Raw genomic sequence first — 19607 nt, forward strand, 5'->3', positions numbered from 1 at the left:
TCCTCAGCACCACATACCAACAAAGATGTTGTGTCCGCCGCAAACTAGTTGTGGCAAAAAGTGCATTTATTGTAGGCTGGTACTGGCGTATATAGAAAATGAAAGCCAGTTGTCTCAAAGCAGGAAGCCCCTGAGGCCAATCATAATGGTTAGGTCAACACATAGGGTACAGGTATATTCACTCAGCATGGGGTCCATGTGGAGCAGGAGCTGAGCGTGGAAGAGGGACGGAACTGGGGAATTTTCAAAACGACTTATTGCCTGCCGCCATGTTAAGAGCCTGGGCAACTCTTAGGGGACCCCCCCCAAAAAATAATGGAGCTTAGAGTATAGGATTCACTAACTTTATTTTATTGTTAACTCGTTCAGTTACACAGAAGGACGCCCATCTTACCACCAGGCTCTCTCCCCTGCTGGGCCTCTGGACTGCGGTTCAACGTCTGCAACCAGTTCACCACCGCCCTGAAAGTTAAACAGTGTGCAAAATTGAATGTAGACAAAAGCCCCTCTTCTCCATTTCGGCCAATACTCATTCTCACTCCCAGTCCCTCCCTGACAAAGGGCGCACCAAGCCTCAGTCTTGCAATATAATCAGACTGCACATGCAGTTTTCATACGAGGTGTCAGAAATTAAAGCAGTTCATCACAGGCTTGGAGCTTAATTAGTCCTTTATTACCTGCAGGAAGCTGAAGGTATGGAGATTCAGAAAGAAAGGCTATGGGCCAAGGTGGAGCCCAGACCGCGGCAGGACCCGGAGCGAACCCCCAAAATCCCACGCAGGGCCCACCTCTTACCCGTACAATGGCAAACCCAACCTGAGCGGCTAAACTCTCCAACCTCGAACTAGACCCCAAAAGGAAGCTAGCGCGCGAGGCACAAGCTTTTATAGAAACTGCCCCACCTCTGTGGTTGGGCAACCCGGCGGAAGTTCCCGCCTTCCCTCACCTGCGATAGGCTGCGCCTCCGCCAATCATGCCATGTTTTCACTAATTATGCCATAGCATTTCTTTGCGGGGCGGTCTCTCGGGGTGAGAACCGAAGCCCCACCTTTTTATTTGCTTCTTTTTTGAGACGACATCGTCTCGCTCTCTTACTCCGGCTGATCTTGAACTCGATCCTCCCGCCTCAACCACCCGAGTTCGTGGACTACAGGCCTGCACCACCAACGTCCGGCGAGCTCCTCCCTTTGGCGGAGGCCATTGAGCCTAACTGTGAGTGACGGGTGCAGAGAGCCAATCAGATATTGGTCTGCACATAGAGCGATTCAAAAGCCGCCTAGCGGCTTCGGAGCCGCCGGAAGTCGTAGTTTCTCGAGCGCCGCGCATGAGGCAGCCGGGATCTGGCGAACTACAAGTCCCGGCGGGCCCCGCGCCCGAGCTCTTCCGGATCGAGCCTCCAGTCCCTTTCCCGGCCGGTGGCCGCGGGGGCACGATGAAGCGAGCGGATGGCGCTGCCGCTCCCGGGCAGCCGCGGGCGGGTGAGTGTCAGTGCCGCGGCGGGGCTAGCGCCGAGGGGCCGCGCGGTCCAGAGGGGGCCCGGCCTGGGGGGCGGGGCCTACACGGGCCGGGGTCTCCGCGTCGGTGCGGCGGTCTGCCTCGCCGCTGGGCCGCCGGTCGGTGCGCTCCTGCATTCCCTGCTTCTTCTCTTCTTGTACTCATTGAGCTTCATCTGGGCACCAGTCACTGTTGTAGGCGTCTGGGAGACAGCGGAGGACGGGATCCCAGTCTCATTAGCTCTTCTGGTGCAGGGTTCCCCGCCCTCCGTACTATTAACAATTCGGGCTGAATCGTTCTTTGCTTGAAGGGACTGTCCAGTGCGTTGTAGGATGTGGAGCAACATCCCTAGCTTCTTACTGGAAGCCAGTAACCCCCAGCCCCCGTGACAACAGAAATGTCTCCAGACGTTGGCAAATGCCTCCTGGGTTGCAACCCATCCGGCACAACTCCTGGTGTAGAGAGGAGGGAAGGATTGACAGTACACAAAAACATGAGGAGTCGTGATATATCATGAGAGAAACAGGACGCTGAGAAAATGAGTACTGAGGGCTCCTGAATGGGGATGAGTGCTGTACAGTTGACCAAAGATCAGGTGAAGAAGCAGTCAGTCCTGGGACATTGCTGGAGGAGCATTCCAAGCAGAGGGAGCAAGGCGGGCAAAGACCCAGAGTGAGAATGGGCTTGGTGGAAAGGTGAGGTGGAGGAGGCAGGACAGCTTCACAGTGCAGGGTGGGAATTTTATTCGGCTTACAAGCTAACTGGGGAGGACGTGAAACTCAGGAGATGGATCAGGTGTAAGTCTGGGAGTCTCCTGATTGTATGTGAAGGTGGATTTGGGAATTCAGTGGAGACAGAAGAGAATGAAGAGGCTGGGCCAATGTCTCCTAGTCCTCTTTGGAGTCTAATTGCCCAAGTCTCCTTGTCTTGAGCAAGGCCAAGGTAGTCAGCTGGGACTGAGTCAGGTGGAATTCTACCCTACTCTTAAGACTCACATGCTTAGGGGTTCCATCTGCCCAGCCCATCTGCACCCTCATGTCAGCACCCTTCACACCCCTCCTCTCCTTTGGGATACTCACCCTTTGCCTTCAACAGGCTTATGGCCTCCTTTACTTCTTCCTTTTAGGCCTTTCCCTTCCCCAGTCCCTTTTCTGAGGATTTGTGTTAGGCACACCCTCTGCTATAAATCCCTGCTTGGCCTCTCTGGGAATTCACTTCTCTCTATGGAACCCCAGTCTCTGATTCCTGAGGTTTCTGTACCTATTTGCTGCAGTCTCAGGGAGCTAGAAGCTGCCACAGGGGGAGTAGGGATATGTGCAGTTTGGCTGAGGAGGAGACAGTCCAGAAAGAAGCAGCCAGGGTGGTGCCCCAATCTGAGAGTTTCCTTGAAATAACTCCCTGTGGCACTATGTCAAGGGATTTGGAAATGAATGGAGATGGGGTCTTCAGTACCCACTGAGAAGTGCCTTTGGCAGACTGAATGGAGACTAGTGGACTTCCAGCTCCTGAAGGGTCGAACTTACGTAAAGCCATCAGCATGTCTCTGCTCTCCAGCACCCAGCGGGTGTGAGCCTCAACCAGCTGGCTGGATGAAAAATATACCTGGTGCAGGAAATGGAAAGAAGATGCAGCTGAAGGGCTTTGCTGGACAGAAGATGCAGGCAGCCTGGACTCTGATTTAGCCAGTCTGGCTCTGCTTGGCTGCCTCAAAGCTGCAGTGGGGCTCCGAGGTTTGCTGGCAGTCATGGAGAAAGCAGAAGGAACAGGGCTTGGGTCAGCCTTGGCATGACTGGCTGCTGGCTGGGTCCATGGGCCAGCCTTCATTTTTCACAGCTCTCAGAAAGGAACCACTGTTAGCAGAGCCTTCATTCTTAATCATATTATTAACTCTTAGGCTCCTTTTAGGTGTGGGTACATCTTTACTCTGTCTTATAAAGATGACTGTCACCCAGTCACATATCTGTTAGAGTCAGGGGTGCCCTTTAACCCAGATATGTCTGAGTCTGTGGATTTGACAACTCTGTCACTCACCATATCTGTGATGGACACCTTCAGGGGTCCGTAGGAACACATGTACCCAATCCCATGAGATATCAGCTGGACTTATTTTGCTCTGAACCAAGTTGCTCACAGGTCTGACCTTACCAGGACGTGGGCATCTAACTCTTCATCAGCCCTCTGGAGGGCTCAGTTAGGAGGGACCTTTGGAGGGGGATCCACCTACCCCTTGCCCTTTGACAGAGACCTCTGTGTCCCTAGCATGACAGTCCCAGGATAGAAGGTGCTGCGGTTGGAGGAACATGCTGCCAGGTAAGCAGATGAGGAAGGAAAAGGCCACCAGGGGCTGGTGCTGATGATACAGGACCTGGTGCTTCAGAGTCCTAGGCAGAAGGATATAGAGTGGAGGTGAATCTGTCCCCAGGAGCACTCAGGCAGAAGGGGCAACCTTGCAGAAATCCAAGACTAAGGGGTGTCCAGTCGCCACACCATAAACAATCAAGAGATCTGGGAAAGAAAGGATGGCAGGTTGAGGCCAGGGGCAGGTGGGACAGCAAAGCCCATTCCTACTGCAGTGAGGTTGGAGCCTGGCTACTGGCTACTGAGCAGGGTCCTTCCCTTCCTCTAGCAGAGGGAGCCATGGATGCTGGAGGGCTTGGCTTGGGCAGGACAGGCCTGGAAGCTGGGTGTAAGGTGCAAGGGTGTAGAGCCCTGGGAAGAGAAGGCTGTTTACCGGGCTTCCATATAGTTGGGTCTGTGAGTGCAGGAAACAGAAAAAGGCAAGGTGAGGACAGGGACTAGGAGGGGAGAGGGGCCAAATGGGCCTCTGCGCAGGGCCTACAGAGGTTCTGAGGGGATCCTCAGGCCTGAAGCAGGCAAAACAGGAATGCTGCAGAGATTCTGGACATTACACCCTGCCTGTCTGGGATGGAAAAGATGTGCTAAAGGGACATTGGGAGAAGAGACAGGGAAGTGCATGTGGCTTTGCAATGGCAACCAGGACTGTTTCCATAGGGTTTGGCAGCTGGACCTGGGCTTGGGCCAGGAGAGCTGAGGCAGGGGCTGACCCAGGGGTTGGACAGCTTGTGGGATGGTTTGTGGGTCCCCTAGGCTGGTTCCGTGATTCAAAGAGCCATGCTTGGAACTTTGGCTGCTGTCCAGCCAATTGGCCACCCACAGCTCAGGCTTGCTAAAGCCTGTGGACCCTAGGCTCTTCTCAAGGTAGTTATAAGCCTAAGAGGACTCTCAGGGTGTGCCTGCTTCCTTCAGGGCTTAGCACATGATATTCAATGGATAGGCCATCCCTACCCCAATCCCTTGAGGATGCAGGAGGAGTGCCCTAATTGTGGGCTTGGCCTTAGTAGGGAGTTGGATCTATAGACTCCCTCCATTGCCCCTCTCTCCAACAGGGCCCACCTGGGCTGTCCACTCCCCCTGCTGCCAGCCATAGAGTCCAAGTAGCCAAGGATCCTGGCCAAGCCTGACCCAGATCTCCTCAGGGTTTGTCCCAAGGGAAAAGGATTGGAGACCTGTTTCTCACTCCCCCAACCCCAAAACATGATGCCTAGCAGATCTTGTGCTGTGGGGCTCCAAGCACTCCCTCCTGGGGGCAAAAGGAAAGGGCCTTACCCTCCTGATCAGGGTTTCTAGAAGAGGGGTTGCTGCATTCCATGTGTGCAGAGAGGAAGGTCTTATTGGCCAGGGAGTGCCCCCAGGATCTGAAGAACTCCCTTGGATATGGAAATGAATGGGCAAAAATCTCTGGGCCTCTACCCCAAACCCAAGTGAGGTTGCCCCAGGTGGAGGGTTTGGTGGAGCAGAGACTAGGGGAAGAGAGACTGCTCTGCCCTGTTTGCACATACCTACCCCACCCTGCCTCAGAACCCTGAGTACCCTTGGGTCACATTTACCAACTGGTGACAGCCAAGGTAGACAGCACCGTTTCTTCTGGGGTCTTTCCTCTTTAAAAGATAGAATCCTGCTAGGTGCTGTGGTGCACATCTCTAATCCCTGTAACTCAGGAGGCTGAGAAAGGAGAATCATAAGTTCAAGTCTAACCTGGGCAATTTAGTGAGACCTTGTCTCAAAATAGAAATGGAAAGGACTGGGAATATAACTCAGTGGTAGAGCACCCTTGGGTTCAAGGGTTCAATCCTTAGTACCACCAAAAAAGAAGAAAGAAAAGAATACCTGTTCTGTTCCCTGCTGACAGACAGACAGATGATCCTTGGACTTGAAAAGGAGGGGCAGGGAACTGATGGGGAAAGCCTTTTTTAGCCCACTCACTAAGGTTTTTCCTAGTTTGGAAGAGGGACCAGTCCTGAGGACAGCTGTTTCCCACTTCCCAGCACTGGGAACTAGAGGACCAGAGTGGCCAGGCTTCCAGGAGGCAGAGAACCGCTGGCAAATTCTTACTCTGGATGACAACTTCCTGCCCACCAAGAACCTCAGCAGTGAGGAAAAGGCACCCCACCCCCACTCTGGGGGGGCCAGGGCATACCCAGGACACAGCTTCTCTGTGCTGCCAGCCAGCTGGGTGCCGAGCTGCTCAGCATCTGCTTCCCAGGGGTTTGTCCTGCAGAGCCTCTCTGCTGTCTGGAGCCTGGGCCCGGGACTCCAGGGAAGACAGTTGTTGCAAAATTCAGTCCCTGGGGGGACTAGGCTAAGGGGAGGCCTCAGCATCTTGCTCAATTTGGAGATGCTGATGATGATGGATTGCTGCCTTCCAGGCAGGGCACACAGATGGGGGTGCTGGACTCCAGCCGGGGTCCTGCCTACCCCCAATCCCTGGTTGGGGCTGGGCCCTTGTGATCTGGGAAACAACTTCCCAGGCCCAGCAGTCTGCCTCCCTCCTTTCCTGCTCAGCGTGGCTTCTGGGCCAGTCCTGTAAGTTCCCCCACCACCGCTATGTCGTGCTGTAGCCTTGGCCGCTATTGGCCTTTGGGACTTTCTGGCTGATTTGCATGTTGCCCTGCGTGCCTTTCTGTTTACCTCACCTCAGAGTGAAGCCAGTCCCTGCTCTCCCAGCCTGGAACAACGGGTGGGGTGTTGGGCGGTCCTCCTGGGTAGGCAGCCTCTCTGAGAACCTGGGGGAGTACCTGCTGGGGTCCTGGCTGCTGGAGTTTGCAGTTGGCCTTGTGGCCCTGGAAGCTATCAGTGAGAGAGCAAGATGGGTTTGTGAAATCCAGGTCAGTGTCTCCTAATGCTGCCTGTGAGCCACCTTAATGTGAGTTCTCCAGGCCCTGGGTTCAGGATGGCTAGGTAGCAAGCTGAACCCTGGCCAGCTGTCCTGTGCCTTCCTGATTAGCAAGGAAGCCCCCAGTGGTGCTAGGGGCTAGGAGTAGACACATGTTGGGAAAGAACAAGCCATATTCACATCTTTGCCCCAGGGACACCTCCTTTGAGCTCAGTTGCCCTTCCCCAGAGACCCTAGTTTGAGGCACACAGCCAAGCCCTGGAGTTTCAGTTGGGTCTAGGGGTATTGGATGGGGTAGTTTTTGCTGGATAATGGGGCTGGCACAGTGGGAGGGAGGAGATGGATGCTATGGAGCCAAGGGTATGCTGGCAGGTGACTGGAGTGGGAGGAGGGAGGCAAGGTGCTGGAAGCAGCGAGACTGCCCATGTGCTATATTATCATAGCATGGGGCAGAGACTGTTTCTCCCACCTCCTGGGTGTGGGGCTGGGAGTAGTTTCTCAGGAACCGATTGCTGCTCTGGACCCTGAGGTGGGCATTCTGCTATCATGCCCCAAAGTAGAAAGCTGGTTTTGAAGTCATTGAGCACATGTGTGCCTCATGGTACGGTCCTGGTGTGTGGCCTTCTTCCCTATGGGGAGATCTGCTGGAGCTTCGTGGCTCTAACCACAGCTGCTGCTCTATGGCAGGACATGGTGCCATCCTAGCACCACCCTTATAGGCTCCTAACTTCTAGGCTGCTAGTCCTAAGAGTGACCGCTTGGGAGGGTGCGTCCTCTGGCAGTGCTTGTGCCCCTGCAGGGATGTGGCTGGCTGGGCTGCCACAAGGTAGGGTTTGTCTCATCCTGAGATTGCTCTGTTGCCAGGACCTGTCCTGAGTATGACCTATTGTCTGTGTTTTCTTTTTTCTCTAATCTTCCTTCTTCCCTGTAGGTCTGGCCTGCTGAGAGGTAAGATCACTCAGGCCCACCTCAGGCTCTGTCATTGGTGGACCTCCTATGCTTCCCACATACCTTCTCCCTGCCTCCCCAGCATTTGAGCCCTGAGTGGCACAGTCAGGGGTGTGGGTGACCTGGGTCAAGAGCTGAGGCTCCACTCTCTTCTGTGACTTTTCTTCATGTGATTGTGTGTGGGCAAAGTTGGGCTCCAGTTATTTCACCCCACGGTTTCTCCCAGAGTCCTTGCTGTCTGGCCAGGTCCTGACAGAACCTGCCATGGTAGGAAACAACATTCTTCTTGCCCTGGTCCCTGTGGACTAGGTCTAATGTGTGTTACACCCTGGACAAAGCCCAGTGGGCTGGTAGAGAATGCCCACTGAGCTCCAGGCTTGGAACCAGGGACATTCAGCCTACAGAGCAACCTGTCTAGAAGTGACCAGCTGTGACAGCACAGCTGGAGGACTCCCTACCTCTGGAGCAGAGCTGGGTGGGCTTTTAGGAGGGCTAGGCTTTGAGGACTGGTAAAATTGAGGGCCCGCCTCCCTGCAGCTCTGTTTCCCTATCTGTCACTCTTGTGACAGATAGGGAAACAGAGGCCCAGTCACAAGGCTGGGACAGGAGCGGGCAGAAGGGCTCTTGCCAGAAAGTTGGTATTAGAGAGGAACAGGCCACAGTGTGTCCTGTGGTATACCGGCTAAGGCAGGCCCATCATGCGGGGGCAGCTTGGCAGACGGCCAGGGACTAGGCCCCCACTTTTCAGTCCTTTATCTGTGTTCCATCCACAGGGAATGCTGCCCAAGGACCCTGGATGCCTCTCTAGAGCATGAGCTCAGGCAAGAGCGCCCGCTACAACCGCTTCTCTGGGGGTCCTGCCAACCTTCCTTCCCCAGACCTCAGCACTGGGGTAAGGGGCGCCCAAGGGTGAGGGTCTGCCCTCTTCGTATACCCATGCTCCAGTCATTGGCACTGACTGCAGAGCTTCCAGAGTAACCCCTGCTCAGCAGGCCTGCAAGCAGGGATGCCTCCCAAGCATGGTGTTGGGTATCCCTACATAAGTACACCCGTCTGCGGGTAAGTTTGTTAGTGCATGTCCACATTCTCTCTGGGAACAAGGCCAAGGCTCCTCCTTTTCTCCTAGACCAGAATGGAAACAACCTTTGGACCCGCCTTCTCGGCAGTCACCACCATCACAAAAGGTGAGCCTGTGAGTAGGAGGAATCTGGCCCCTCCCAGGCCAGCCTTCCTAGTGAGGCAGGCACTGGTCCTGGAGAAGGCACCGGCAGCTTCCGGCCTCTGTTGCTTGCCATGTCTCCTGGCTGGGCCAAAGCCAGGCCATCCTGCTCCAACACCTCAGCCTTTGCTGTGCGTCCTTTTCTCCCGTCCCCTGGCATTGTCCTTCCCTTTCTTCCTAGCACCACTCCCAGGAGGGCTCTTCTGACTTCGCTGGCAGCACCACCAGCCCACCCAATCCTTCTCAACATTACTTGGGGCTGGCTCATCCTCAGCCCATCTCCTAGCCTCCAGCAGGTCATGAGTGTCGTGGATCCTTTCTTGGTGGTGATCCATGACCCTTAACCCCAGCACTGTGGTCTGCGATTGTAGGACACTGCAGATATAGTGTCCTTCCTGAAGGTGTGGGGCCAGTGCCCTTTTCTCAGGTCCAGGACTCTGGGCAGGAGTGTGTTCTCTTGCCTTTCTGGTGCTGTGCTTTTAGGTTTATGCCAGCCAATTGGTTTTTAATTGCCTTCCCATGGTCTCCCCTGGATAGACCTGATGAGCCTTCTCATGCCAGCTCCTCCTGCTACTGGGTGACCCTTAGGGGCTCTAAAAAGGCTGCTTTTCTTCTCATGTGGCTGGGTTTGTTTTTGTTTTTTGGTACTGGGGATTAAACCCAGGGGCATTCAACCACTGAGCTACATCCCCAGTCCTTTTTGTGTTTTATTTAGAGACAGGGTTTCACTGAGTTGCTTAGGGTCTTGCTAAGTTGCTGAGGCTGACTTTGAACTCACAATTCTCCTGCCTCAGCCTACCAAGCCTCTGGGGTTACAGTGTATGCCACTACACCTGGCTCATGTGACTTTTTTCTAAGGAAAAAAGAAAACATCACTCCTAATCACCTACTCAAGAGGTTGCTCATCTACCTTTGGAGAGTGCACAGTGCCTATTACAGCTGTCAAAAGTTCTGAGAACAGAGGAGAACATGGGCTATTGCACCCTTGTCCTTAGTGGCAAGGGTGTGTTGGAGCTCATCAGTAAAGCAATAGTAGTTGCCTTATCTGGCCACTCTTGTGACAGATAGGGAAACAGAGGCCCAGTCACAAGGCAGGCAGTTAAAGGCCGGATCTTTTTTTTTTTTTAAAGAGAGAGTGAGAGAGGAGAGAGAGAGAGAGAGAATTTTAATATTTATTTTTTAGTTATCGGCGGACACAACATCTTTGTTTGTATGTAGTGCTGAGGATCGAACCCGGGCCGCACGCATGCCAGGCGAGCGCGCTACCACTTGAGCCACATCCCCAGCCCATGAAGGCCGGATCTTGACCTGAGGCCTTGGGGCTGGTTGTTGTGCTATCTGGACCTGGCTGGGCCTGAGGCTGATAGGAGCCACTCCAGTGCATCCAGTGAAGGGGGTGTGGGGCCCATGAGGTGGCCTTTCCCAGTCCTGCTTCTCAGGGCAGTCCTGCCTTCTTGCTCAGGCATAGCAGGGATGATATGGGCAGGAGGAGGGAGGGTGCTGAGCACCTTCACTGGGGAAGTTAAAATGGCTGGGGCTGCTTCCTAGTTCTGACTGTGCCAGGAAGAGGGGTGGGAGGACCCAGACCATCAGCATACTGTCTTGGCCCTACTACATGCCCTTGGCCTGTCTGCATGTTTCCTGTGAACCAAGGCTGTCAGACAATTCAGCTGGCAGTTACCTTGAAGTTCAAACACTCCTGCCAATGACCTTAGGTGTAATCACTTGGTACTGGCTATGCACTTCAGCAGGGCATGGAGTAGCCCAGGTCAGGCTGGGTTGATGGGACCTTGTGGAGACTCTAAAAGAAGGCCCCTTCCAAGGGTAGGCAGGGCTGGGCCAGGAGTGTCCAGACTCAGTTCTGGGCCTGTCCATGGGCAGGGTGAGCTCCACAGCCATGCTCCCAGCATGGTTTGATATTGGGGGGCAACTCCAGCTACCCACCTTGTTACTGCACCCTCTTGTACCTGGAGAAGGCCAAGAGCTAGAAACAGCCCCCAGGGACCCACATGCTGCACAGGCTCTGCCAGTCAGGTCCAGCACAGCATGGTCAGGCCTTCCTGCAGCAGCCCACCTCCATAGCTCTGGGCCCCTTCCCTCTTTTCTTGGCAGCCGATGGGACCAGTACTTACAAGCAGCACCGCAGAACACCTTCCTCTTCCAGCACCCTCGCCTACTCCCCACGGGATGAGGAGGACACCATGGTAGGTCCCCACCCTCCTTCAGACTCTCTTTCCTGGGGCCCAGGGCCCAAGAAGTGCTGACACTAGGGCAGAGCGAAAAATGTGTAGACACCCTGAGGCCTGAGCACACTTAGCAAGTCCCTAGGACAAAAAGGAGGCCCCATTGACCAGATGGTGGTGACAGGAACAGCCAGTTTGAGGGACTGGGCTGGAGGGTGTGGCACCTGAGGGCCAGGACAAGACACATTAGGCTCTGTCTCAAGTGAGATGGGATCCACAGAAGGTTCAGTCAGGAGAATGACCAGGTAAAATCCATGTTCCTGAAGCCTATGCTCTTGCTGGGTAGAGAGTGGGTTGCTGGGTAGGCAGGGAGTTGAGAGAGGTGTCCCTACTGCGGGGAGAGGGAGCAGGTGAGGAAAGGTACATGGACCTAAGCTGTGGGGTCAACAGAAGCAGGGGGCCTCTGAGGCCCCAGATGAGTGCAGGGGTGCTAGAGAGCCCTGTTCCTGGCCATGTGAGGGAGGGAGGAGTTTAGGACACTTGGGCTAGGGGCTGTTGTCCAGCACAGTAGCCAAGGTCATGCTGGCCATTCCCTGTCAGTTAGGTCATTGATGCTCGTTTCTGGGCTCTAGGCCTTCCAGAGACAGAGGCCAACCCCAACAGTACTGGGCAGCAAACTGGCCTTCCTCTGGGCCTGCCCTCTGCTTTACCTTGCCTTGCTGGTACAGCAGCTTTGCTGATGGCCTTTGGCTGGTTCTCCCAGCTCAGCCAGGCCTTCTCAGGACCGAAGGCTTCTCCTCATTCTGAGAGGCCAGGATTTGTTTTCCTTGTTAATAGAGAAAATTCTAATCAATTGAATAGGCACACTTGGGCCTCTGCCTGCCTCTGTCTTCATTTATGACCTCTGACCAGCCAGCCTGGGCCTTGGAGGAAGTAGATTCACTGTTTCTCTGGTTTCAGATAATTACAGAGCATCCAATGGATCATAGTAGCCTTAAAGAAATGTGAGCACCTTCTGTGTTTGCTCTGGGCCTGTAGGCAGCCCCCAGCCTACCCCTGTGCTCAGGAGATTTGGGTCCTGAGAGAAGTCCACCAATGGTAGGCAGAGGAGAGTGGAGCTCTATGGCTTCTCCCTTCTGGTTCTGCTTTCACTGCCACCCGCTTGGAGATGTCTGGCCCTGGGACTGGCTATGCCTCTGTACCATGGGGTTTCACACCCAGGTTGGCAGGGAGATGATCAACTTGTCCACTTCCATGCTGGACAGAGGCTTTGCAGAGAGGCAGCTAGGCCCAGGCCTGGAGGACTTTGACCTGCAGTGTGCATATGCTGCTTCCTGAAGGTAGTGACTCAAGGAATGAGACTGCAAGCTTTTGTCACCTCAGAAGGAAGGGCTTAAGAGAGCATCAGCTCTGGGAAACTTCTGCAAGTTTCCAGGCCGAGGCCCAGAAAGGAAGAAGGAACAGTGCCTGTCCCCTTCTCCTAAATCCCCTCAATTCCTCATTGTGCAGGCTCAGGCAGACAGGCACCTGAGGGAGGCCCTGGCCTCCTTCTCTCAGGATACTCAGGCAGGACTTGCTGGGAACCTATCCCTGCCTTCTCTGCAAACATTCCAGGCTGAGCTAGAGTCCCCTGGGCAGGACACTAGGCAGACTGCTGAGCCTAGTGGGCACCTGGAGCCCCGCAGCCACTCCCAGGCCAGCCTTCCATCCAATAATCCAAGGGCTCTCTTCTGCCCCAGGATTGGCTATTGGAAGCACCCCCTCTGCAGCCTACATTCCCTCACAGGAAGCAGGAAGCAGCCCGAGTGTGTCCTCGTAGAATTGAATAGCAGGAAGTCTCTCCATTTACACAAAGAAAGTTGGCAGTCCTAAGTGGGCAGCCCAGCACCAGGGACTGAGGCCGCTGATTAAGCGGGCAGGCTGGGGACCAGAGGCTGCACTGGCTCCCCATGTACTCCTTGTGGCCACCCCCACAAAAGTACCTGCTAGTTCACAGGTATCCCAGGGACACTGCTCCCTTCCAGTCTCTGCGGTGCTGGGCCCCATTTCCCCACTGCACAGACCTTGTATGGAGCCCCTGATGAGCTGCTTCTCTCTGTGCAGCCCCCCATCAGCACCCCTCGTCGCTCTGACTCGGCCATCTCCGTCCGCTCCCTGCATTCTGAGTCCAGCATGTCCTTGCGCTCCACGTTCTCACTGCCTGAGGAAGAAGAGGAGCCGGTAGGTGCAGTGGGCTCAGTGTAGAGGGTCTTCAGAACTGTCACTGTGCTCTGGAGCCATGGGGTTCTTTTCCCTCAGGCCACACTAGCCTAGCTCCTAGTGAGAGAGTGGATCAAGTCTGCTCAGGAGTTCTGGTCCTCTCTAGTCCGTGTCAGAACTTGAGGGGCCAGGCTGGGTCCCTGAGATGTGGTTTTTCTACTCCCATCTCAGGGTTGCCCAGGGAAGGGCAATGGGAATGTGGGGCTCAGGTGGAGCCTAGGTGGGGGCCCTTTTTGGTCTTCATCCTAGGAAAAGGGTCAGGCAAGAACTGGCCCAGACAGTGTGTGGACACTGTCTGCACCGCTGGACATGGCTCCCGCCTCCGCTGCTTGAGCCCTGCCTTTGGGGGCCTCACCCCCTGCTTTCCCTCCTTGGTTCTCGTAAGGCCCTCCCAGGCCTCAGCAGCCTGTCTAAAGACATCCCAGCTGAGATGCCTCCAGCCCCAGAGAGCAGCTTGGGACTTGGCAGGGGTGGACCAGTCAGCCTGGGTGGTGAGACTGAGGGGGGCTCCCTTGGCCCCTGTTAGCACCCCAGCCCACCTCCCCTTCTCCTACCTTTTGCCCACTTTGTTCAGGAGCCACTGGTATTTGCTGAGCAGCCCTCGGTGAAGTTGTGCTGCCAACTCTGCTGTGGTGTATTCAAGGATCCTGTGATCACCACCTGTGGGGTGAGGCTGCCTATGGACCCTCCCTCCCTATTCCGGCTGCTTGCCCCTTCCTGTGAGCCCTGGCTTGGATTACAGGCCTGATCTGGCTGCCTAGTAGGTGCCTTCTATGGTGCAGGGCAAGGAGTGGGATGAACCCTGGCTGCTACTGGCTTTGACTTGGGGTGAAGAAGACCTCAGCCATCCCCCAAATCTGTCTTTTATTCCCACAGCACACGTTCTGTAGAAGATGCGCCTTGAAATCAGGTAGGTTCTTCCCTCCTGTCCAGACCCAGCCACCTCATCCCCCAGCAGGGGAGGAGAGCCTTCATCTTATCTGTGGCCCTGGCCACTCAGCAGAGGCTATTGGCTTCGCACTGATCTTTCCCACAGTCCAGGGATGCGTGTCCTCTACAAGGGCTGTAGTGGTGCTGCGGGCACTAAGGCCCAAGCTTAGGAGCTCCATTAGAGGAGCAGTGGGACCCAGAATTCCCAGTGTCTCCAGATTCAGACCTCAATGTAGTGGGTATGGAGTGGGGCCTCCCAGAGTCAGCACTTGTACTCTCTTGGGGACCTCTGTCCCCAACAGCACCTTTTCCTACCCCTTTAGTGGCTGTTCCCATACTGTTGCCACCCAGACTGGTTTCTTCCTCATGCCTTGTCCCTCGATCCTTGCCCTCGGCTCCTTGCCCCTGCTTAAGACTTTATCGGGCGTGGTGGCTCACACCTGTAATGCCAGCAGCTCAGGAAGCTGAGGCAGGAGGATTGCAAGTTCACAGCCAGACTCAAAAAGCGAGTAAAAAAGAATATATAAAATAGGGCCAAGGATGTGGCTTACTAGTCAAGTGCCCCGGAGTTCAATCCCCAATCCCCCTCACCATCAAAAGAAAAAAAAAGACTTTATTGGGTTATCTGAGAGATGCCTGTCACTACCTGCTTGTCATTCTGGGTGGCCCAGCCCTTCACCTGTTCCTGTGCCAGGCATCTCAGTAGGTCATAGATGGGTGGATCAGGCACTTAGTGGGCTCACACCTACCTGGTCCTTCCACTGTGCTCTCCTGCCTCAGTGGGATTCAGCTTGCACTGGGCAGAGCTACCAGGGATGGGGTTGCTGGGCAGGCTATGGGAACAGCATGCCCTCCTCCCCCAGAGAAGTGTCCTGTGGACAATGCCAAGCTGACAGTGGTGGTGAACAACATCGCAGTGGCCGAACAAATTGGGGAGCTCTTCATCCACTGCAGGCACGGCTGCCGTGTGGTGGGTGCAGGGAAGCCCAGTGTCTTCGAGGTGGACCCTCGGGGGTGCCCCTTCACCATCAAGCTTAGTGCCCGAAAGTAAGTAGCCATCAGCCCCCAGGGAGTTCTGAGCACCTTTGTTTCTGGGGGCTCCATGTGGCTCTGGCTAGCTTAACCTCCCACATGCCCCATGTTCTACTCTTGTACAGGGATCACGAGGGCAGCTGTGACTACAGGCCTGTGCGCTGCCCCAACAATCCTAGCTGCCCACCCCTCCTCAAGATGAACCTGGAAGCCCACCTCAAAGAATGCGAGCACATCAAGTGTCCTCACTCCAAGTACGGGTGAGTGGGAGGGCACAGGTAGGGGTCCCATTCCTCCTCAGCACACCTCAGCTGAGAGCCCCTGTGTACTGGTCCCGAGGACACTGATGACTGACATCACAGCCGAGGTCCAGCTGCCTTGGAGGGACTGAGTTCCCATTGGAACTGAGAGGGGACTGCATGGGTCGAGGAGCTGGAGTGTCAGGGAAGGAGCACACAGGAGTAGATTTGAGCAGATGACTAGAATTGCCACTAGAGAGAGAGGTGGGGTGAGAGAAGAGGCAGAGAAGCCCAGCTCTTCAGGGCAGGGAAACCAATAAGCACTGTGGGTTTTATTTTCAGGGAGAGAGGAAACTTTGAAGAGCTTTGAGGGTGCATGATTGGATTTCTCTCAGGAAGTAGCTTGCTGGGTGCTGGAGGTCAGGCAGGTGGGAGGGCAGCAGAATCTGGTGTGTGTTGGCTACAGCAGGGGAGGATTCTTAAGGGATTCTTGGGGTCAGAGAAGCCAGGGAAGGGGTCCTGGCAGGCAGGCAATTGGGCAGCTGTCCTGTTCCCCCAGGTGCACCTTCATCGGGAACCAGGACACATATGAGACACATCTAGAGACATGCAGGTTTGAGGGCCTGAAGGAGTTCTTGCAGCAGACAGATGACCGCTTCCATGAGATGCATGTGGCCTTGGCACAAAAGGACCAGGAGATAGCCTTCCTGCGCTCCATGCTGGGCAAGCTCTCTGAGAAGATTGACCAGCTAGAGAAGAGCCTCGAGCTCAAGTTTGGTGAGGGCCAACCCAGAGGGTACAGGGTACAGCCACTGCTCTTGATGCCAGTGACACCTTCTCTCCTGCTGTGCAGATGTCCTGGATGAAAATCAGAGCAAACTCAGCGAGGACCTCATGGAGTTCCGGAGGGATGCATCCATGTTGAATGTGAGTGGGCTGGGCATGCAGGTGGGTGAGATGCAGGAAGGTGGGCCCCAGCAAGCAGGCCTCCCCCACTGGCCTTAGTTGGAGTTAGAAGTCTATTTGGGTGAGGGCTGCTGCCACCCCTGCTCAGCCCAGGCCTGAGGGCTGCACCAGAGGCCATGGCAGCTCCATTTACCACTCTCCCTTCTGTTCTTGGCCTTGTAGGATGAGCTGTCCCACATCAACGCAAGGCTGAACATGGGCATCCTAGGATGTGAGTATGGCCCCCTACTGCTTCCACACACTATTCCCTGGACCCCCATGGGTCCCTCACCAGCTTCTTGCATCTGCAGCCTACGACCCTCAGCAGATCTTCAAGTGCAAAGGGACCTTTGTAGGCCACCAGGGCCCTGTCTGGTGTCTCTGTGTCTACTCCATGGGTGACCTGCTCTTCAGTGGTTCCTCTGACAAGACCATCAAGGTGGGTGGGTTCCTGCCCAGGCAGGGCCTTCTCCCCTGGATGGCTGGCTTCTTTATCCTGCCATCCTGCCCCATGGCACTGGGTTGATCCTGCTTGGATCTACTCTGACCCTGGTCTCTGCAGGTATGGGACACCTGTACCACCTACAAATGCCAGAAGACACTGGAGGGCCATGACGGCATTGTGCTAGCTCTCTGCATCCAGGGGTGAGTCCAGGCATGTGTGTGCCCACTGACCAAGAGGCACTGCTGTGGCCCAATGGGCTATGAGCTCAGCCTGTGTGGCTGTGTCTGTTCTACCTTAGGGCACCCTCAGCCCTGTGTGGTGCTGGGTCCCTGGGTGGTGGTTCTGTCTCCAGAGTTGTGTGTTAGCGCACTGGCCTCCCAACAGATCCTGACCCTAGCCCTGGTGCACCTTAGGTGGCCAGACCTAGAGGGCAGAGGCAGGAGATCAGCATCACTAGCAAGCCAGGGCCCTGATATGGAGCATTTCCTGGCCACCTCCTTTTCCCTGGGGGAGGGCCTTTTCTCTGGACCTGACTTCTGGTCTCATGTTGGGAGACCATGTGTGGGCCTTAATGCGTGTGAGTATGTATCAAGAGGCAGAGGTGCTCGGTCACTAGCTGTAGCAGTTTTCCTGGCAGTGGGGCTAATGGCTGGTGACTCTTGCCCAGCTCGGCTATCAGATGCTTGCCAGGCAGGCACCAGGAGCTAGGCTGCCACTACCAAGGTTCCCACACACACTGGATGTGGTTCAGAAACAGCAGAGGCTCTGGCACCAGGCCAAGATGCTGGTTCACTTGGCCCTAGCCAGGGGATTGTCAGAAAGGATGGCACCTTCCCTCTCCCTCACCTGTTGGCTCTGCTTCTCCAGGTGCAAGCTCTATAGTGGCTCTGCAGATTGCACTATCATTGTGAGTGGGGCCAGTGGGGGGAGGCATGGGGAGAGGAGGCCCAGCTCCCACCTCACTGCCCAGGCTTCACGCAGCAGGACTGTCCTAAGGCTTGCCTTCACCACCTTAGGTGTGGGACATCCAGAACCTGCAGAAGGTGAACACCATCCGGGCCCATGACAACCCTGTGTGCACACTTGTGTCCTCTCACAACATGCTCTTCAGTGGCTCCCTGAAGGCCATTAAGGTACAGGCAAGAGTGTGCGTGCACATGCACAGCATCAGGGCACTGGGCACTGACCCAGCCTATGCTCACAGCCATCCCCACAGGTCTGGGACATCGTGGGTACTGAACTAAAGTTGAAGAAGGAACTCACAGGCCTCAACCACTGGGTGCGGGCCCTGGTGGCAGCCCAGAGCTACTTGTACAGTGGCTCCTACCAGACAATCAAGGTGTGCCAGGCTACCCCCTGTTGGCAAGGCCTTGCCCTCTGCTACACTTGCAAGGCCATCCCTGAGCATTCCCTCTATCCTGCCCCTACAGTTGTACATAACCTGGGTGGGTGGGCAGGCTGCCTTAGTATCTGAGCTTCAGAGACTTGGGGGTGAGGCTCCTGGCCTGGACCAAGTGGGGACAATTGCCCATAGATCTGGGACATCCGGACCCTCGACTGCATCCACGTCCTACAGACATCTGGTGGCAGTGTCTACTCCATCGCTGTGACGAATCACCACATTGTCTGTGGCACCTATGAGAACCTCATCCATGTAAGGGCTGAGTACCCAGGGGCAGGATTGACTCAGGGCCCATCTTCTCCTCATTCTGGATCTCTCTGACTGCCTGTGCCTGTCCCATATCCCCCTTCAGGTATGGGACATCGAGTCCAAGGAGCAGGTGCGGACCCTAACAGGCCATGTGGGAACCGTCTATGCCTTGGCAGTCATCTCGACACCAGACCAGACCAAAGTCTTCAGTGCGTCCTACGACCGGTCCCTCAGGGTACATCCTGGCCCAGTAGCAACAAGAGGTGCAGAGGGAAGATGTCTGGGCTTGGGTGGGCCCTCACATTCCCTGTGCCCCCCAGGTCTGGAGTATGGATAACATGATCTGCACCCAGACCCTACTGCGCCACCAGGGTAGTGTGACTGCATTGGCTGTGTCCCGGGGCCGGCTCTTCTCAGGAGCTGTGGATAGCACTGTGAAGGTCAGTGTCTATGATTCAGACTATTCAAAGGGGCTGCACAGAATGGAGGGATAGAGAGGATGAGGAGCTAGTGGCCCCTGGTTTGTGCCAGTGTAGGGCAGATGTGACTGACAAGTGTCCTTGGGCCACAGCAGCACCTTAAACAGACCTTTCTTTGCAGGTTTGGACATGCTAACAGAATTCAGGCCAGGCCTTTACTCCCTGTGGGTCTGTCTGAGCCAAGCTGGCAACACGGGATGGCCCTGGAGCTTCTTCCTGCCCTGTAGGAGCAGACAGAGTCATGTGGCCAGGCAGTGCCCTCCCTGCCCTCACTCCGTGAACCTCCCTCTACTCAACTCGGCCCTGTCTCATTGCGGTTAGGGCAACGCCCAGGCTCTTCTCTGGGTGCCAGGTACGATGCTTGCCCAGCCGACCCTTTGTCCCCACCCCAACTGGACTATGGGCCTTTTTACTTACCTTTTCTACTGTTTTTAGACTGTATATAGATTTATTTGATTACTTCCTGATTGAAATAAAAGCTGCACAGACTGTGGCCATGAGTGGGGACACATCCTGGGGCCAGGGGTTACACATGGCCCTCAGGACATTGGTATATACAGAAAACAGCATTGAGGGAAAGAGGTTGGGG

The 19607-nt window shown here is 55.3% G+C and overlaps 1 protein-coding gene, 1 long non-coding RNA gene and 1 other non-coding gene across 9 annotated transcripts; 1 reads left to right on the forward strand and 2 right to left on the reverse strand.

The window, feature by feature from the left end:
• Positions 1-330: 330 nt before the first annotated feature.
• Positions 331-940, reverse strand: LOC110599435 (uncharacterized). Its single transcript, XR_002485413.3, has 2 exons — positions 796-940; positions 331-462 (listed from the first exon to the last, which is right to left on the reverse strand). It is a non-coding gene; the product is annotated as an uncharacterized LOC110599435 (long non-coding RNA).
• On the reverse strand, positions 570-652 carry LOC120887712 (small nucleolar RNA SNORD60). Its single transcript, XR_005731046.1, has one exon. It is a non-coding gene; the product is annotated as a small nucleolar RNA SNORD60 (small nucleolar RNA).
• A 210-nt stretch (positions 941-1150) lies between the features above and the next one.
• Traf7 (TNF receptor associated factor 7) lies at positions 1151-19511 on the forward strand. 7 transcript variants are annotated; one of them, XM_013364068.4, is made up of 21 exons: positions 1151-1478; positions 8410-8545; positions 8763-8820; positions 10968-11059; positions 13142-13258; positions 13872-13964; positions 14174-14207; positions 15091-15274; positions 15385-15519; positions 16058-16275; positions 16352-16425; positions 16627-16675; positions 16755-16882; positions 17006-17088; positions 17756-17795; positions 17905-18021; positions 18105-18227; positions 18423-18542; positions 18643-18774; positions 18860-18979; positions 19140-19511. In XM_013364068.4, the coding sequence occupies exons 3-21, from the start codon at positions 8769-8771 to the stop codon at positions 19152-19154; spliced, it is 1926 nt and encodes a 641-aa protein (XP_013219522.1). In that variant the 5' UTR covers positions 1151-1478; positions 8410-8545; positions 8763-8768; the 3' UTR covers positions 19155-19511. The 7 variants fall into 7 exon arrangements, with proteins under 7 accessions (XP_013219522.1, XP_013219520.1, XP_013219521.1 ...); XM_013364066.4 differs by having other exon boundaries at positions 1377-1478; positions 8410-8528; XM_013364067.4 differs by having other exon boundaries at positions 1377-1478; positions 8410-8528; positions 15385-15513.
• Positions 19512-19607: the final 96 nt, after the last annotated feature.

The sequence above is a fragment of the Ictidomys tridecemlineatus genome, chromosome 10 (assembly GCF_052094955.1).
Source record: "Ictidomys tridecemlineatus isolate mIctTri1 chromosome 10, mIctTri1.hap1, whole genome shotgun sequence".
Lineage (NCBI taxonomy): Eukaryota > Metazoa > Chordata > Mammalia > Rodentia > Sciuridae > Ictidomys > Ictidomys tridecemlineatus.

Excerpts from the sequence above, each read along its gene's own strand:
- Traf7 (XM_013364066.4), top strand. The coding sequence starts at position 8,448 with ATGAGCTCAGGCAAGAGCGCCCGCTACAACCGCTTCTCTGGGGGTCCT. Across the intron at positions 16,883-17,005 it reads CCTCTGACAAGACCATCAAG|GTATGGGACACCTGTACCAC; the intron begins GTGGGTGGGTTC and ends TGGTCTCTGCAG. Across the intron at positions 17,089-17,755 it reads CTAGCTCTCTGCATCCAGGG|GTGCAAGCTCTATAGTGGCT; the intron begins GTGAGTCCAGGC and ends CTGCTTCTCCAG.